The sequence below is a fragment of the Chrysochloris asiatica genome, unplaced genomic scaffold (genome assembly GCF_000296735.1).
Source record: "Chrysochloris asiatica unplaced genomic scaffold, ChrAsi1.0 scaffold00276, whole genome shotgun sequence".
Classification (NCBI taxonomy): domain Eukaryota; kingdom Metazoa; phylum Chordata; class Mammalia; order Afrosoricida; family Chrysochloridae; genus Chrysochloris; species Chrysochloris asiatica.
Window position 1 is genome coordinate 3,249,010 of NW_006408794.1, and position 20,000 is coordinate 3,269,009.

General features: G+C 40.1%; 1 protein-coding gene across 1 annotated transcript in view; it reads left to right on the top strand.

Annotated features, from left to right (window-relative positions):
• The first annotated feature begins 378 nt into the window (after positions 1–378).
• The window catches only part of DIP2C (DIP2 disco-interacting protein 2 homolog C (Drosophila)), a 631,911-nt gene continuing 612,289 nt past the window's right edge, over positions 379–20,000 (top strand). The window contains exon 1 of the mRNA XM_006874421.1: positions 379–467. Coding sequence (XP_006874483.1) covers positions 383–467 — 85 coding nt within the window. The 5' untranslated portion in view covers positions 379–382. The remainder of the gene's footprint in view (positions 468–20,000) is intronic.

Consider the following 20,000-nt stretch of genomic DNA (forward strand, 5'->3'; position numbering starts at 1 on the left):
AGACGGCGGCCGCGCCATCACCGGAGCCGGCCGGCGCGCGTGGAGGCAGGCCGGGCGGGGCTGTGGTCCGAGGCCCCTAGGCGGCCCGCGTCTGGAGCGGCGCAGAGCCGGCGAGCCAGGCCGCCATGGCGGGGCTCCACTGAAGGAAGCGCCGAGGGAGGAGGGGAGGGGGGCGAGAAGAAGAACAAATCCCTGCATTTCCTCCTCCTCCTCCACACCATCCTTGCCTTCGTGCCTGCTCGCCCTGCTGCTCCCGCGCCGTGCTCCTCCTCGATGCATCCCTGAAGCGGCGCAGGGACTGACTGCATTACAAAAATTCTCTTGCAAACAAAGAGAAAGAGGGAGCGAGCGAGGGTGGGGGGTGGAGATCTGCTAGGCGAGCATGGCGGACCGCAGCCTGGAAGGCATGTCTCTGCCTCTGGAGGTGAGAGCCCGCTTGGCCGAGCTGGAGCTGGAACTATCGGAAGGTAACCAAGCGCCCCCGCCCCCCTTTCCCTACTTCTCCCCGTTTCGTCTGGAAAATGACAGCCCCCCGCCCCCCACGCCGCCCCGGCACCCCGCCCTCGGATCACCCCGAGCCGGTGCATCGCGCGGGGACCGCGACTGCTTGGAAGTGTCATTTTGGGGGGAGGGGGCCGGGCAGGGTCCCCCCAGGGTCGGTTGGCGCTCTGGGCAGTTGCACGGGTGCTCGGGGCGGCGGGGTGGATTTCCAGTGCTGCGGTGGTCGGCTGCGCGGGGCGTGCGCGGCGTGGGGGTCTGTCAGCGCTGGTGGGGATCGAGATTTCGACCCCTGGTCCCCTCCCGGCGCCGGCGTCTCCGCTCCACCTGGCTTCTGCCGGCCTCAGAGAGGGGGCGTCTGCGGGGCTGGGTCGGGAGGGGAAGGTGAGGTGCATGTTCAGGTTGGGGTGGCGTGGGGGGGCCTCTGGTGGCCCCCCACAACCTTTCCAGGGTCTGATTTTTGTTGTTGTTCTTCAATCCCCACCTCTGCTCGCCGCTGCGGCCGCTTAGGAGCTGGCGCGGAGCGGGGGAGCGGCTTCGCCAGCAGCCTCTGCTCGTTAGGGTGGTAGGCTTTATTATGGACGATGAAAAACCTTTAGGGCTGGGCTCGTAGGCACCTCTGCCCGGCGAAGGGGAGATTTTTAACGAAATGTGTATCCTGTCCTTATGTGAAAGGCATCTGGGGGCCTCAGTGCCGAAGTCTGTGCATTACAGAACGACACTAAATTGTTTTGAAGATTGTCTGAATCAGGAGAAAGGCTTTTCATGCCAGCCTGTCTTCTTTTAATGTAAAACTTGTGATTAGGCTTTAGAACGTAATCTCTTCTGATGTTTCCGGGCTTCCTGGTTTCCAAACAGTTCTGTCATAGTTAGGGGAATATAGTACTACTATTGTTTGTGTGTGTTGTAATAGGAAGAATAGGGCAAAATCATAAAACCTCTTCCCTGAGGCCAGGTTTTATTCCAAGCTCTCATTGAATCATATTTAGAATTTGAGACCCATTTGCTAAAGTAATTTCATGAAGTGTTATATACGGTTTTTAAAATTTGCCCTTAAAAATGAGGATCATGTGATCAACTGTTAACACGTTTTAGACATAGTTTGCGGTCTTCAAAAACAAACACCAAACCATTAAATTTCCCAAATGGTAAATGTTTGATATATATTTAGCATTCACCCGGCTTACCCTGGAAAGACCATCAATATAATTTGGTGGGGGAGGGAATTGACCGGCTTGTCTCAAATTTTTACTTGGAGTAGTTCAGCGTGAACTTTTTTTTTTTTTTTGTAACGGTTTTGTGAGGGCCAGCAGCCAGAAAGCACATTCATTCCTGCCAATTTTCATCAGCAGGGAGGAGCTGAAGTTGATTTTATATTTTCCTTTTTAACGCTTTCAGGGCGAAGAAGGAATAAACGTAGGAGGTGTGGTGTGGTGTTGTTTTAACTGCTTTTTCAGGTTTCCAAGGACTATTTCTGTATTTCACATGTGGAATTCTATAATGTATTTTAAACAGTCCAGTAGAAAGAGAAGGAATCTTTCCTGGAATCTGTGTGCTTAGTCGTCACTATTCCAGCTAGTTGAAGATGACTGAGGCATTGCTGGTACCTAAGAAGACCTACAGGCAGGAAATAGCATGTAGTATTAACCGGGAATAGTATTTAAAAACAGATCAGTAAATAAAAGTTTGTAGTGTAGATAGATTATATGATGCGATAAAGGATCTATTAGAAAACCTTTGCCTTAGTAGACTTTATTTTGTCATTGTTCTGATAAATGTTCTTCCTCACTTTACCTGTCCCTCAGCACTTTTCTCTGCTACACCACTGTTGTATTATTTACAGGCTCAATTATTTGTACATTATGTCCAAATAGGCATTTCTGTTATGTGTGCATTATTCCAATGTTAAATGTAAAGCTGGAAACTATATGATGAACAGGATTGTATCCTATTTGCCCGGTCCTTGTTCCCTTGTCAGTCTTGAAATCAGTTCATATTTGCTTCTGAAAGTCTGGGATAATGCTTGGAAACTTGTATGCTGGTTATTCTCCCCCCAGTCCATTGTAAGTAATTGCTTCATGAACATCCACTTAAATGACAATCACCAGTTATTTGACAGTTGCTCTTAGAGGGTGAGTAATAGTGTTCTTGCTGACATCTTCAAAAGACTGCCCTGGAGATGGCTAAACCACTGTAGACTAAGGTGTATTCATCCTAATTCCCAGTGAGCACCTTGTGACTGTAAAGTTTTGAAAAGGGCTTAATGAGTCTCTTACTGAAATACTACACAGAGAAGGGAGTTTGTATGTGTTTGCATATAGAACACATCTTACTGGTTTTCTTTTTAAAATATTGATTTTTAACTTTTTATTGTGATTTGGGTGATTAGTGTCTTCCTGTGTGTGTAAACCTTGCTAAGGCCTGAACTTTGGTAGTGTAGTGGTTGTGAACCATAAGGTCAGCAGTTAGAAACTACCAGCTGTTTCACGGGAGAAAGATGAGGCTTTCTGCTCCCATAAAGATTTACAGCCTCGGAAACCCTGTATAGGGTTGCTATGAGTCGGAATTGACTCCACAGAACATAGCCAGCCACCAAGGCCTGAACTAAATATTCAAGAATAAAAAAATCTGAAGGTTATGGGGTTGGTCTGTTTTGCTTCAGCTACTCCCTCAACTGCCTACTCCAGCCCTCTTGCCTCCTATCCATTAGCAGTGCCATCTTGGAATTATTATCAAGTGTGACTTTGTCCATGTTAAGTTTATGAAGTTGTTCTTTAAGGTCATTTTGAATTTCATTTCTTATAACCACATGAAATAATTTTATTGGTTTAAATGAGATGAATCAACTTATTTTCCAGTATTGCTTAATAGAAACCAAGGAATGGAAAGATAAAAAACTCGCTGTCTCTTTACATTGTGGAACTTGAAAGATTGCCTAAAACATCCATTTTCAAAGTGAAAAGTTACTACAACTTTTAATGCTGAATTACTAAAATGTGTTTTTTTCACATTTTATCTTCAATCAGAATTCATGTGGAGAGAATTCTTTAACTTGGTTTTCATAATTTTACTAAAATATCAAAATAATATGGAAACATATGTGGAATTTCTAGGGCTCAGTTGCCACAAAGGAGGATGGAAATGCACTCCATTTTAAGCACTAACATAGATTGAAAAGAAACAGTAATCCCCATAGTTCCTATTTGGGCTGTCATCCTTTAATGGATTGTATGTTATCTGTGTTTTTTAGGCGCTGGTCCAGTTTTGATTTGCATATCCATCAGGTGCTATTGTATACACAGAGTTGCTTTCATGTTATTGGCTGATTTGTTCTGTAACTAGTTGCAGGTTAATTTCTTGGCAGCAACACTCAGATGTTGATTTCCTCTTTTGTTCATTGCCTCCTAGTCTTTACTACAAGAGCTTCCCTCTCTTTGTAGAAAGTAAGGTTCCTCTCACAGTAGAACAGCCTTGTCAGCAAAATATAAGCACTTTCTGTGGGGAGATGTGGCTGCCTTGGTGAATTTGCTAGTGTAGGGCCAGGGATTGTTGGTCTGATAAAGTATTTGGTATTGAATGTGAAGGGAGACAAGGAAATCATGCTGCTGAGTTTCTGGCATAAGGTTGTTGGGTTGAGGAGTCTCCTTTCTCCAGACTCTTTTTCCCAGGTCTTCCCTTTTCCTCACCTGTATTTTTACGTTTGGAATTGTGCTGTTTTCTCTTTGGCCTTAAGAAGTCCTAAAAATACTTATATTAATATGTGGATAATCATTATTCTGTTTAAGGAAACATGTAAATAGAAACACTAAGCAATCAGAGAGGAAGCAGAAAACCATCCAATAAAGACAAATTCAAGTCTCATTTGAAAAACAAAACAAAACAAATACAGTTGTTGATTGAAATTTAGTAATAAGTCTCTGTTAAATAATCTAGAGTTTAATACTTCATGTCATTTGTTTCCTGGGCTATGTGTATACCTCAAATCTTGACTAGACTTGGATATCTTAAGGACCTCTTTCCTACTTTTTCAGGAATGGTTGAATTCTTACATTGCTACAATTTGTGGAAACTGACCTGTGATATGTGATTGTTTGCAGTTGCCATCCAGTTGATTCTGACTCATGGGAACTCCATGTGCAGAGTAAAATACTCCATAGGGTTTGCAAGATTGTGACCCCTTTAGCAATTTCAACTGCCAATCTTTCAAAAAGTATTTGAGTGCTTAGCCATTTGTACTGCCTATAGTGGTACATATTCTCTGGGTTTTCCAAAAGAGAGCCTTTTAAAAAGTAAATACTGTGGCTTTCTCATTGTTAGTATATCACATGCCTTTGAACGTTTTAACTTCTGTTTGTGGGAATTGCTAATTTACAGTTCTGCCTTACTCATTGATAGACCAGATTACCAGATTATGTTCCATAATACAATCTGATTTAACATTTTCTCAATATGAGTGAAACCTGCTTGAGGAAGGAGGTGTAAGCTTCCTTAGATGTCAGTTCTTTGTGTTGGTTGTTGTTGTTAGGTGCCTTCGAGTTGATTCCTACTCAGCGACCCTATGTACAACAGAATGAAATACTGCTGGTGCTGTGCCAGCCTCACAATTGTTATTATTCTTAAGTCAATATACAGTGTTTCTAGTGGAGATGAGTTTGCATGTTATTCTCACCAAAGAGCAAAGTCTTAGAGGTAACTACTCAGAAAGATGTCGATGGTGGGTGTGACTTTTTTCCCCCCCCAGAATTATTTGACATCAGATAACTGATGAATTGAGTTATAAAACCCAAAACTCAAACATGCTATTGTCAGGTTGACTCAACTCATAGGGCCCCTGTGATTTATGGGTCTCTAGCAAGGCCACCTGTAACTCTTATCCCCAGATCCCCAAATGTGTACATTCTCTTCATTGAAAGGAAGTGTTATGAAACAAATACTTCCCTCCAGAGTCTCATTCATAATTTGCTGTAACTGGAAATGGAGGAAAGGAAGGAGTCAATAAAACCAGAAAAATAATAGCTGTGATGCTGATTAAGCTACTATACCAGCAGCCAGGTTTCAAATTTGTTATTGAAATTTGCTTTACCTTGTTATGTCCATCTGAAAATGGTCACAAGTCACTGTATTATGTTGAGTGAAATGGAATTCTTGGCATGAAATGTTTAAAATATTGTTGCTTGTATTAAAATTTCTTTTCCAAAATGGTAGGATTGATATACTTAGGATTTGAAAATGTGTGGAGAAGTCTACAAAGTTGTGAAGACAGTTGAATTTGAATGTTTTTCTTAATGTATAAATATAGATGTCAAAGTTAGCAAGGAAGTAGGAAAGTAAGCACATATTCACACACATGAACACACACACGAAAGGCATAGATTTTTAAACTTGTTCCAACTGGGAGTAAGATACTTGCAGTTATAGGCATTCTTAGAGCTGCACGTTATGAGGTTAAATACATAAAATATCTCTATTTTCTTTGAACCTTGTTATGGTTTTGAGAATACAAGTTGTTGGAAGTACTGAGTCACTTTTGCTTTCCTCCTCCTAGCTTTTTTTTTTCAAATGGATCGTTTCTTTTTTTGGAACTGATTTTTTTTTTTTTAAACCATGATTTTTTGGGGATGAGTTGTAACATTCAGTTGCAAAAAGAATGCATTAGGTAACCCAGTGTCCTATAATACTTACAAACACCCCAGTTCAATCATAGTGATAATACTAAAATCATTTCTAGTTTTGTTTTGTTTTTTAAAAATAATTAACCAAACTTCTTAAGATCACATGGCAGCTGAGGGCAGGGTGACCGGTTAAATGCTGGTCTGGTAGCTCTGTGGGTTCTGTAGGTACTAAGTTGAGTACATCAGAATCCAGGCACCAGATTGGAGCAGCCGCCCTCCTGCTTCACACTGGTGAGGTTCCCAAGAGAGCAGGGACTGCACTTTGGGTAGTTGAGGGTCTCCAGGGGCGCGTGTGACTCTGTTCTTCCAGGCCACCTGCTGTTGTAGAGTTGCTCACAAAGGTTCAAGATGGTTGAGTCACCATCAGTCTCCCTCTCTCACTGTCCCTGCTCAGCTTCTCCTCCCAGCAAGCACTCAATCCGTTTCTCTAACCTCTCTTCAGAAGTTCAGGGTTCCAGGATTTTCATATGTGTCTTTTTGTACTTTTGTTGTAGAGGGTCCATGTAATGCGTCTGCCTAATTTGCCATCTTACTGGAAGTCAGTCAGGCCACTTAAAAAAAGTGTCCTTCTGGTTATAGCTACTAGACATTTGAGCATCAATATTAATTCTGGAAATAGGAGGCATTTCAACATTAACAGTGTGGAAGGCACCCTTTAGGTAATGTGACCTGTGTCGGACCACTTTTGTGAGTTGTTGCCCTCTTACTCCACTTTTCCTTTCTGTGTACACGTCTACTTTCAAGGTTGGCAACTTTAATTTTCCTTCTTTTGTGACTTTTCTTAATGGGTCATACAAAGGTTAGCTACTGTGGTCACCAGTGCTCTGTTCTTATTAGCTAAGAAGGTAAAAAAAAAACATGTCATGTCTCAAAAGAAGTAATTGCATTCATTACTTGATGATAAATAGGCCTCTTAAAGAGAAGACTAATTGGCAATTCCAGCTGGTGTGGAGAAAGACTATAGAAGTCATCCTGCCAGAAGAGTAGTCATACTTTTTCTGAGCATACATGTACTGTATTTCTTTCATCTTCCTTGAGTGCCCAATTTTGGGTACTTGTTAATTTTAATAAGCCTTGAGACAAAATGGAGTCCTGGTATGGTGCTGTGGGTTAATGCTCTGGGCTGCAAAGTCAGTTTGCACCACAAGGTCCGCAGTTCAAGCTCACTAGTTGCTCCTCAGAAACCCTATGGGTCAGAACTGACTCAATGGTACGTAACACCAACAACATAAGACAGAGAAAGCAGGAAAATGCTAATAAGATAGTGAGTTGTAAAACATAAATGGAAAAATTACAGCAGCAGTGTTTTTTTTGGTGGGGGGAAGAAGCCGAGGGAGGGAGTTCCCCTTAGCGTCAGAGAGAGGGATTCCTTATCCATATACATAATTGATTTTGTTTTTTAATGGAATTATCTGGTTACTCAAGTCATATATTTCTCCTAGTTTTGTTTATCAGAGAAATAATGTAGCATTAAAAATTTAAAAATAAAAAAACCACTTAAACATGTAAACGGTTCACCTCCTTCATTCTAGTCTTTATCATTGTTGCTGTTGTTGAGTGCCGTCGGGTCAGTTCTGATTCATAGTGACTCTGTCTAGGATTTCCAAATTTGAATCGTAATGTACCTATAGCTTTTTTTTTTTTTTAAATGTAGACACACCTTTTACTTCCCTCTCTCTTTTGTGAAATGACAAGTTGTGGTCATTCTACAGCCATTTGGTGATGAAATTGTAGGGTCTGTTGGTCCATTCAGTTATTGGGAGAAACACACAGCGTTGTGTTGCACATGAATCAAGCTGTTGTAATGATAGTTGCTTCTGGTTTCTGGCGATGACAAAAGCAGTTGTCAAGGACAGTTTTCAACACCAGAAGGGAAGCTGTAATTTTTCAGTTATATAATGATTTTGTTATCCTCCATTTTGTGAGATAATGTGGTCATCCTCCATTTTTGCATAGTTCTGTTTTTTTGCATAATGATGTGGTCTTTGGAACCCAGTAACCATTATAAGTGAGGGATGGGTGTAAATCTTCAGAGAATGGGAAAGTTCACATTTCCTAAATTTTCCTTATTTAGTACGCTTAAATCACCACCATGTTGTTCTTGTTAAATACCCGTTGAGTCGGTTCTGACTCATATCCACCCTGTATAGAGTTTCTGAGGAGTGGCTGGTGGATTTGAACCGTCTTGCAGTTAGTAGTCTACTGCTTATCATACCATGCCACAACAGAACTCTTAAGCCACTAGTATTATTGTTATTTGTACAGGGTTTCCAAGGAGCAGCTTCTGGGCTTGAACTGCCAACTTTATGGATAGCAGTGCAGTGCTTATCCTCTAGTGCCACACCAGGACTCCATAGCAGATTCTAAATCTTAGATATTTTTAGATTTGTTTGATGCAACTTTACCTTGACCTAGAGCCATGTTTCTTGACTTTTGTCCGTCTCAGAAAACACAGGAGAATCTATTTTGATTTATTTTATTCTTCATTCTTTCCTCTCACAAACTGAAATTAATTTCCCTATACAAATGAAAAAAGCATGAATTTAACCTGATAGTCTTTCTAAGGAAGTATCAAGAGAGGTAAAAGAGATTCTGTAGTTCAGTTTGACTGAAATGTAAATGTAAATTGTGTTACTATACCTTATTCGAAGACTAGGTCTGTTTTAACAAGTTAAATAATACAGAACAGAGATTGGAATTGTTTATTATTTTACAAGTAGAGCATGGCTACTTTTTACTACATTATTACATTATTGTATTATCTGTATGTTATCAGAATGTACACATAATTTATAAATCATCATATAAGGATGTCAGCTATACTTGTTGTTGTTAAGTGCCTTTGAGTCGGGCCCGACCCATAGCGACCCTGTAGCCTCATCTTTCTCCCGCGGAGTGGCTGGTAGTTTCGAACCGCTGACCTTAAGGTTCGCAGCCCGATTCGTAACCACTACGCTACCAGAGCTCCTACAGCTATACTTAAGAGCAGTTAAAAAGTTTCTATTGTCAGGGAAAAGGAATAGATGAAATGTGTTAGAGAGGACAGATTCATTTAAGAACCATCTGGGTTGTGGGGTGCTGGAATTTAAGCACACAGGGACTTTTAAGCACAAAAATCAATTTTTAACTTAATGACTTTCTTCTATGCATTTTGAATATCTGAGTCGGTTTCTAACTACTTTTTCCAGGAATTTCTACCAGGGTTCTAAGAATTCTAAGGGCTTTAAACTCTGATCTTCCATTTAGAAGTCTTTAAGATTATAGTATATCCAAGCACTCCAGATTCTACCATTTAAACTGTGTCAACTGGGCAGAGTAGTCCCAACACTGCAGCCAGTTAGTCTATCCAAGCCAAGCTGGATTAAATAAACCTACCCCCAGGATGATCATTTCATAGCACCTACTTAGTAAGTAGTAGCCACTTAGTAAGTATCCACTTCCTTCTTTATTCTTCCAAGGAGCGGCTTCCTATTCGTGACTCTGTTTTTTACTTCGATTGAGTCAGGTGATATGAAGACACAGTGGGTATCAAGTGAAGCCTTAAAGGGGAAAAAATATGGTAAAAGAATAGCCCAGGGAATTAAGCATGGATGGGGAAAGTGTTTGTTTCCTTTTGCTTGAAGGATCCTTAAACAGCTAGAAAATTAAGCAACTCCTTTTCTATTGCCTCCTTGAGTCATTGTCTACTTTTAGCTTGCTTTTCAGGATGAAAGTTGGGGAAGGCCTGCCTGTCTTGCTTCTAGTCTGGTATATTTGAGGAAAAGCCGGCCTGTCTTGGTTCTAGTCTGGTATATCTAGGGAAGGCAGGCCTGTCTTGGTGTTAGCCTGGTATATCTGGGGAAGACTTGCCTATTTTGCTTCTAATCTGGTATATCTGGGGGAAAGCTGGCCTGTCTTGGTTTCTAGTCTGATATATCTGGGGGAAGGCAGGCCTGTCTTGGTTTAGTCTGGTATATTTGCGGAAGGTTGGCTTGTCTTGGTTGTAGTCTGAGTATATCTGGGGAAGGCTGGCCTATTCTGCTTTTAGTCTGGATGTATCTGGAGATCTAATGTTCTAGTTTGGGTTTCTCAGAAGACAGCATCTGGTCCTTCATGAGGAGTCATACTTAAACCCGAATGTTGTATTGGAGCTTTTGTCTGCTCTTGCTATGATCTTATCCATCTGTTAATTGGTAACAAAGCACAGAAGTCCTCTGTGATGCTAGGTCAGGGACATCCTTCTGGCTGGAAGGACACTTCTGGCTTCAATAGTTTCCTGACAAGTGTTTGTGGTGAAGGTTGAACCCTCTTGATATATTCTGCTTTGAGAACTGGCTCTGTTTCTGGTGACGTGTGAACATTTTTTGTCTGTTGACAGACTTCCCCGGCCCGGGAATGTACACATGAGTCCTGAGCATTTCTGAGAGGCAAGCCAGGCCTGGCTCCAGAGGTTCGGAGCCTGGGCTTGCTTCGGCCCATTGGCTGTCTTCATAAGTAAGGGCATATGTTTGCTGTGAGAGTCTGGTCTGATTTCTCATTCCCTGCTTGTTGGATGAATAGGTCATGTGAGCTAGGTCACAGGAAGCTTCATGCATTATGATCAGCTGTGGCTGTTGTATGCTTTGAGCCCTGTGTGAATTTGTGAATATGTATTTTTTATTTATGTGTATAAGCTGCTCCTTTAAAAAAAAAAAAAGCTTTGTGAACTCTGCTTTGTGAACCATGTGGTATCACAGAAATTATAGCTTCAATTATGTATAATGAGAGACTATTTAAAAAGTAACAGAAAGTAGCAAGGTGGAGCTGACACTTCAGTGGTATTTTCTGCTTGATTTGTAAATGAGCATAATGAGGCTTTGAAAACATCTTTTGTTCTTATTTACCTAGATTATAATGGATACTTAAAGCAGTTGATATTTAGTAATCTTTATAAAGCTTTGAAGCAAAAGAACATTTCTTTTAAAAATAAGTCATTAAAATGCACCTATTTTAAACCAAGGCAGTGGTGATACCAGGGTTTAAGCTTTGTTATTGTACCTATCATTCCCATACATTATTCTTCCAATGCTGTATCAGTCATACGGAGAAATACTGTAACTACAAGGATGAGTCAAGAAATATTGCTACAGAATCATGGAAACATATCAAAACCTGAAGCTAATGTTCCTTGACATATCCTTCATCTAGGTCTATACACTTCCTATACAGTGTTTCCATCTCTATTCCTTCCCTGAAGAATTTTGTTCTCTTTGATTTACCCCATGTTAAAACAGTAGTGTTGGTATCCTTAATGGACATATTCTTTGACTTTGGGGAACAAAAGGAAGGGACTTTAGTGTGAATGGGGTATCCTTTTTCTCACCAATGCAGTTTTCAAACTTCTTTCCAGTAAGCCCTAGTGACCACCCTGTATACTTTGAGAAAATATACCAAGATGACCCTATGGAATCCCAAAAGACAGTCTCCATAATTTTCTGAGCAGACCTTTCTGCCATGAATTTAACTGGCCCAGCAAAGCCCCTTGGAAGCCACTGTATTGTTTACACCCTCACCATTATTATTATTTTTTTTTCTTGATAAAGCTGCTCTACAGAGGCTAAGGAGCTCTGATAGCATGGTGGTTATGAATCAGGCTGCTAACCTCAAGGTTGGCAGTTTGAAACTACCAGCTGTTCCTCAGGAGAAAGATGAGGCTTTCTGCTCCCATAAAGATTTGTAGCTTCGTAAACCCTGTGCAGGGTCACTATGAGTCTGAACCAACTCCACAGCAGTTAACAACAACAATAACTGAGGCTAAGACAAGTGCATTAATGAGAGAACTTGTCTGCATTTATCCACTGATCGCCGAAGATGTTTAAACACATTTGAAAAATAAATCCATATATATATTATATCATACAAATCTTGTGTGTGATATTTGTTGTTATTGTTGCTTTGCTTTGCATGTAGCTCAAGTGGTCCTGGTCTTACTTGCAAATGGTTAGGTTTTAACAAATGAACCACAACATTTGACCTAATGTGTTGGGCCAAGTTAGAAATTGTGCTTGGCAATATCTTGCAGCTATGAAGGCTCAACTTCTCAGTTACTTGTATGAAAATTACTGTGAAAAGGAGCTGGAATTCAGTTTTCTTCTATCCCCTCTCTAGGTGGTGATGAATTATTACTTTGATTCCATACTAATAAGGTATTGGAAATACCAGTATGTAGATATTTTAGAAATTTGCCCTGGCTATTAAAATGAGTAAGTAGTTACCATCAAGTAGATTCTAACACAGTGGCATACCTTGTGTGTCAGATTAATACCTGTACTCCATAGGGTTTAAATGGTTGATTTTCTGGAAATTGATTGCCTCTGGGTGGACTTGAACCTCCAACTTTCTGGTTAGCAGTTGAGTGCAATAACAATTGCACTACCTATTCTGTTAGTAGGAAGAAAACATGTCTAATGGACTACCAAGATCATCCAGCAATATTTTCGATATTTTAGAAGCTCCCTTTTCATGTATCCATTTTTCTCCCCCTTTCCTTATAATCTCCTTAATTATGGCCCTGGAAATGTGGTAGGAAATAGTCTTGATTTTTGTTTACTTTCTTCATGAGCTTTTTAATTGAGCATTTGACACAAATAGGATTTCAGGTAAAATCAGCCCTTTATGGAAAATGTGTATTTAAAAATGTGTAAGTAAAAAAAGGAGATAAAAGAAGAATGCTTTATCTCCTGTGAGGACAGACAGAACAGTGGGAATGGAATATGAACAGATAATAGCAGAGGAGGGAGAGTTCCTTGGATGGGTTCCATGTTTTAGCTGGTGTTTGAAGACTTTTGGTTGTATTTACCCAAGAAAGGAAGTTCATGGGACTGACTGAATCAGGTGGGAATAATACTGATAGTACAAGAATTATGATTTCTTCTTGGAAGAGCAACATATAGAATGATAACATTCCTTGAAACTAAGATAAGAATAAGCCTTATAATTAAATGTATGGTGCCTGTAGTTTTCATGTTGATATTTGTTTTAGTCCTTTAAAAATATTTGCTAAGGAGATAACATGCCTTCTTTTTACATATGAGGGGGCTGGGTGTCAAATGTTTGGAAAACTCATCCGTAGCGCTGGGATCTTGGTTTCATGAAAATTTTCAGTTCAAGTAGTTAATGGATGGGACCATACGTCTCTCAAGAAAGTGTAACCAGTAAACCAATGGCTGTCTAGTCAGCTCTGACTCATGGTGACCCTGTGTGCATCAGACTACAACTGTATTCCTAAGGATTTTCAGTGGATGAATTGTTGGAAGTACATCACCAGACTTTTCTTCTGAGGTGCTTTTGGGTGGACTTGAACTTTTAACCTTTTAGTTAGCTGCTGAGTGCTTTGACCTTTTGTGCCACCCAGAGATTCTTCACAAGGCATACTTATGATTAGAGCCAAACTCAGGATATAGCCTTGAGCTTTGCAGTCCATTCCTGAGTCAGTGGCCAGGAACTGTCAGCAGCCTTGGTGTTATCAGACATGTGCCACAGTGGACAGCCCCTTCCCCTAGCAGCTCTCCTTTTGAGCTTCATGTAATGAAAAAAGTGTTCTCATTCTGCTCGCATGGTTATACATGGTAGAGGTTTATGCTGCAAATGTTCCTAGCTGGCATCTACTAAAAATTGTATGTTTCATCTCTGATTCAGGCAGTAGATAAATAGGTGTTCACTGTTGTCGTCATGTGTGTCAAGTCGGTTCCAACTCATAGTGACCCTGTATAGGGTTTCTGAGGAACAGCTGGTGGGTTTGAACCACCAACTTTGTGGTTAGCAATCCAGTGCCCAACCATGAACTCCTTAGATTTTTTTTGTATGTTTGAAACATTATATTTGCAATGGAAGACAAACATTTTAAAAAAAGATGGAATCTCTTTGGATGAAGTTTTCTGTGCAGCATCCTTTAGAATAAGAGGCTAGATATGGTAGGGTTTTACTAGAAATCTTAATCGTTTTGGTCACGAGACAATGCCATTAATTCTTAGTTTTGCTGTTTCTGGGAAAATATGTTAAATGAGGGTGCCTGGAATAACCGCTTTAGGATCTCTAAAAGAAAACAGCTGACCTCTCCTGAAGCTTCTCTATTACTGACTAGAGTTGCTGTTGTTGTTGTTAAGTGCTGTTGAGTCAGTTCCGACCCATAGCGACCCTGAATTAAACCTGGTTATTTTGAGTACAAGGCAATTAGTTTTCAGTTCTTTTATGTACAGAGTGCTTTTATTCCAAGTTAAGTGCTTCTTGTGTTTCCTAGTGATCATTTTCAGTTCATCTGAGGATTAATGCCACATTTAGTAGATGAGATCCATGTAAGAATGATGGGTAGTGCATCAGTTGGACTTTCAAATCGCATAATACAAATAGCATGTTTTTTGGTATCAGTAATGCATGTTATGATGGAGGAAGCTTGCATATAGTTCTACCAGTAACAATGGTCAATGAGTCAATTCTGATGCTTGGTGACTCTATGTATGTCAGGGTAAAACTGTGTTCATAGGGTTTTTTCATTGGCTGAGTTTTCAGAAGTAGATCACCAGATGTTTCTTTTACTTTGCCTCTGAGTGGATTTGAGTCTCCAATCTATGGGCTAGCCGCTGAACATGTTACCCATTTGTACCAAGGAGAGATTCCATATATATTTCTAACAGCTACTTATTGCATATTCCCCATATGTTGAGCACTCAGTAGATATCTTACATGTATTACCTCATTTAATACTTTGCACTAGTAGTGGTTATGATTTGGGCTGTGAACCGCAAGGTCAGCAGTTCGAAACTACCAGCTATTTCACGGGAGAAAAATGAGGTGTTCTGCTCCCATAAATATTTACAGCTTCAGAAACCCTGTATAGGGTTGCTGTGAGTCGGAACCGACTCCACAGCACATAACAACAACAACAGCACTACATCTTTATCCATCTATCCATCTATTGAATGTGCCTTTTCTTATAATATGGACTGCTTTCCCTAATAGTATATTCAAGGAATATTATTATTAGTCCGTGACAACTTCCCATTTCCTCAGTATATAGTCTTTCATAATAAAAATATTGTAGTACCTGGGATCCTTAAAGATCTTTTCTGTTCTATTAATGAACCCCAAAGCAGGGATGGTTTCATGTCCTGTGTATTCTTGTAAACAAGTGGGGTGAATGTTTACTCATCTATTGAAAATCATGAGACCTACTTAAAAAATGGAGTATTAAATCTGTCTTCAGATTGCTTTGCATATTAATGATTGCGTATGTTGTATAAGTTATGAAATCTACTCAGTCTTGTCCTTGCTGGTGCCAGGGTTGTCAGAATTAGGGGAAACAAGTTCATGTGTCAGTTTAAATACAGTAATTTAAGTCCAAAGCTAATATATATATATTGTTGTTGTTGTTAAGTGCCATCAAGTTGGTTCCGACCCATAGTGACCCTGAACAGGGTTTCCGAGGCTGTAAATCTTTACAGGAGCAGAAAGCCTCATCTATCTTCCGTGGAGCAGCTGGTAGTTTCGAACTGCTAACCTTGCGGTTTGCAGCCCGATTCGTAACCACTATGCTACCAGAGCTCCTAATATATATATATATATATATATATACACACACACACATACATAAATACACACTTACAGACAGTCCTGGTGTGGCACTGTTGGATAATGCGCTGGACTGCAAAGTCGTTTTGATCTGCAAGGCCAATGGCTTAGGCTCACCAGTCACTCCTTGGAAACCCTATCCAGGGTCACTAATGGGTCGGAACCTACTTGACAGCACTTAACAACAGCAACAGGTGACTCTGAAGACCCTGGCCTTCGTTGTGGGAATACTCACTGAAGTGGTTATGATATGCAAAAATGATAATAATAATATTATAACTCATGAAGCACATGATAAAGAGACTTTAATTTAAGCCACAAGTAACAAATAAGACATATTACCATTTTGAATGGTGAATGACCTTTTTGAGCAAAGCATTTGGCTCTTGTTATGCAAGCAGTTCCTGGATTATGAATGAGTTCCATTCCTAAACCTGTCTTTAAATTGAATTTGGTTGTAAGTTGGAATAGTTAGTTATGGTTTAGATCTAATGTCAGCTAGTCAAATGTTTTCTGAGTATATACTATATAACACATACCTTTCTATGCATTAAAAACATTAAAGGAACACTTCCAGATAAACTCAACCATGTTTACCATATTGATACAGTAATAATGATTGTACTAATGTTTTGATGTCTACCCCACCCGTCTGTTACTACAAACCATTGTATGTACCTTGAATTTTTAACATAACTAGGCTTCATGTGGATGGGTTTGTAATTTCAGATTGTATGTAAGTTGGATGTTTGTGACCTGGCGACAGCCTGTACTGTGAAAATTCTCCTTATACTTTTTTTTCCTTTTCTGTTTTGTGGTTAGAACTTGTGCAGTTCCTTTAAGGAGATTTTTGTTTATTTTAAGGGGGTAATTGATTTATTAAAAACTGTTCTCTGGAGATTTAGACTTAAATAAATTTGTTATATTACGGAGTCCTGGTAGCATCATGGGTTATGAGTTGGGCAGTTAACCACAAGGTCAGCTCTTTGAATCTACCTGCCGATCCTTGGAGAAAGATGAGGTTTTCTGCCCCTATAGAGATTTACAGCTTCTGAAACCCTATACAGAATTGCTGTCAGTTGGGACTCACTTGATGACACACGACCACCACTCATAAGGTTGTTATGAGTTTGAACGGAGGTGATGGCACTTAACAATCATTTATTCAATACCACATACAGTGAACTTTCACAGCCGAGCATCGCTTCTGCTTCTCGTGTCCCTGTTGGTATGTTCTTAGGTAGAACTGAGTGTGTTGTGTGTGTATACTTATTATCTATCTAGTTAATTCAATTACATTTGATTCCAAAATTAGGTAGAGTTTCCAAAGGCTATGTGAGAGCTTTTGAATGACCTTTCCTTATCTTCAGCACTTATTTCATGAGCAATCTGTTGAATAAAGCTCTGTAGCACTGTAGGAGTAGTGTGGCAGCAACCTTTTTTATTATCCAGACAGAGATAAGACATAAGCATGTGGGGAAGTTCATTATTGGTAGAAAAAATAAATAGTTGAGTAAGAGATACCACGAGTCAGCTGTAATTAAGTGCTGAATGAATGGTGTAAACAAGGAGTGCTCTGAGTTCAAAGGAAGGAGCGGTCCCCTCTGGGGACAGGAAGGCTGGACTCTGGGAAGCTTTCACAGAGAGGTAGAGGCCAGCTTGTTCTTGGAGAGAGAGAGTGACAGGGAGTTCCATAGGCTCATTGTTGATAGGAATAATGCTATCTGTGGATTTTCTGTTTCTCTGTTAGCATTTTTGTGCCTAGCTACTTTCTGGCTGCAGACAGGCAAGCTAAGTAAGACCAGAGAGGTTGGGCCAGCGTCCAGGGAGTTGAGTCTAAGTAAATGAGGACATGAGGGCCTGGGTGTGCCCTTTTCTGTTCTACTTTGTTGTAGATTATTTCTATACTTATTCAATAGAAAATTTCCTGGGTGGTACCAGCAGTTTGGGATTGGTTGCTTACCTAAAGGGTGGTGGTTCGAACCTATCCAATGGGACCACAGAAGAAAGGCCGGGTGCTCTGTGTCCCTAAAGACAACAGCCAAGAAAACACAAGGGGTCACTGACCTTGCATCTGATTTGACTCCATGACAGTGGTTCCCCCCTCCTTTTTATCAATTAGAATAGTTGTATAAGATTGATGTCATTTTTGATGCCATCATTTTGAGTAGAAAATACAGCATTGATGATTAGACACACACCTTGGAGATGCCGTAATTTAAACTTCGTATTTTCTGAACAAGTTTATGAAAGCCCAGGAAGATTTAGTGATCATGGCTAATTGGAGAGCACAACCAAGACCATAGGTCTTTTATTACTTCCAATCAATTTGCTTGTCTCTACCCCCAAAGCTGGTTTTGATTCCCCACGCATCCTCTAGGAAAATGGATAGGTAGTAAAGCATTAAGAAAAAATGAAATAGCCCCTTGACTTCAGTTATTTAAGAGAGTCTTTGTGTGTGAGAGAGAAAGCGTGAGTGCATGAGAGAGAGAGAGAGACACAGAGACAGAAAGAGAGAAAGAATGTGTGTGTGAAGTGGGGAGTCAAACTATGGCACTTCAACATGCCATGGGTTTAAGATCATGAGAAGGGCTGCAAGTCCTCTTGACTAATCAGGAAAGTCAGCAGATACATCTGGCATAACTTGTGCAACCACATGAGGCTTTTCCAGCCCACAAATAAAATTGTTTGTGTCCTGAATTCTAAATTCATCATGTGTCACCCACTATGTGTTTCGTCCCATTTGTTAGTCTTCTGACCTTGTGAAGCTTTTAGTATACTTTCCCTTTTCTGTTTAAATTTTTTTTTTTTAGTTAGAAATTGAAAAATCATTTTAAAGGGCTTGTTTTCTTTTTCTGTTCTTCAGTACTAAGTCATACTTTAGATTGTTGTTGTTAAGTGCGATTGAGGCCGTTATGACTCCTAGTGACCCTGTATAAGATTTCTGAGGAGCGGCTGTTGCTTGAACTGTTGACCTCATGGTTCAAACCGATTTTGCAATCCAGCACATTAATCCACAGTGCCACACCAGGATTTTAGATTAGATTAGTAGAAAGCTCATGTTAAATCATTTCCCCAAATGTGTATTCCTCAATTCACCAATGAGTGACAAGAGAGAATTTTAGTGAAAGGAGTATATTTAATTTTAGAGACAATTTGGGTCAGACATAAGAATAAAAATGAGCTAACTAGGCAGGACTTCCCTCTTAAGGAAATGGAGTTTAAAGGAGAAGCCCTTTCTGGGACAGGAATCCCATTTGGAACGTCTTCTGTGAGAATCAAATTTCTGTTCCTACTTCTGAGATCAGATACACGTTCGTCTTTCTGTCCCTTCTCATTCCTAAAGTAATTGTGCAGAGGATGGGGTAGAGGCAGTACATAATTTCTGTTACTTATCTAAACTGTGAGATACTTTTAATTTTTTTTAAGATCAGAGAAAAATCTCGTTTTGTTCGTCTTATAATTAGAACATGTATGCTTTATGCTTTAAACTTTACTTTTTCTAGGTCAGAATGATAGTGGGGTTTTTTTTTTTTTTTTTTTTTTTTTGATAGTGTTGCTGTTAATTTGCTTTATTACCAAAAGTGTGAGTGCTGTGTTAGGTTGTCCATTTGCCAGCAGCCTTTTCACTGAAGCCGAGGTCTGAATTTCAGTTGTAGGGTGGAATTTTGGCATTGCCCAGTGCTAGCATGAGAAATAATGAGGAGAGGTGGTAGTGTCACTTAAGACTATTCAGCACGTAGATGGCCATGGAAAAGGTTTTAATTCTAGCTTGAGTAGTTTCCCCCTACATACTAGTAAGGCATTTATTTCTTCATTAACTTTTTATTGTGAATTGGGTGAAGATTGAACAGACAAGATCATCAGGTCTACATTAGTGAACGGTACTGTACCCCTTGTGTCATCTCAATGAGTATAATCCCCTCCTTGCAACAACATTTACCCTATTTCCTCTCTGTGGCTCCCATTTACATCTTGCATTTCACAAATGAATGAAGCAAAAATACTTGATATATACTCAGAAAATTAATTTTATATACATAAAATTACATATATTGGGGAGAACAAACAAGATGGCGGATCGGGTGGATGTGTAGCAGAGAGCTCCGCCAACAACAACACAGAATACCCGAACAAGCAGGCTCAGGGGCTGGTCCCAGAACTCTGAACCACATATAAAGGAATACTTAGAAGGTTGGAAGGCTTACAGCTGGGGGACTTTGTGGCAGAAGCAAGAAATCTATT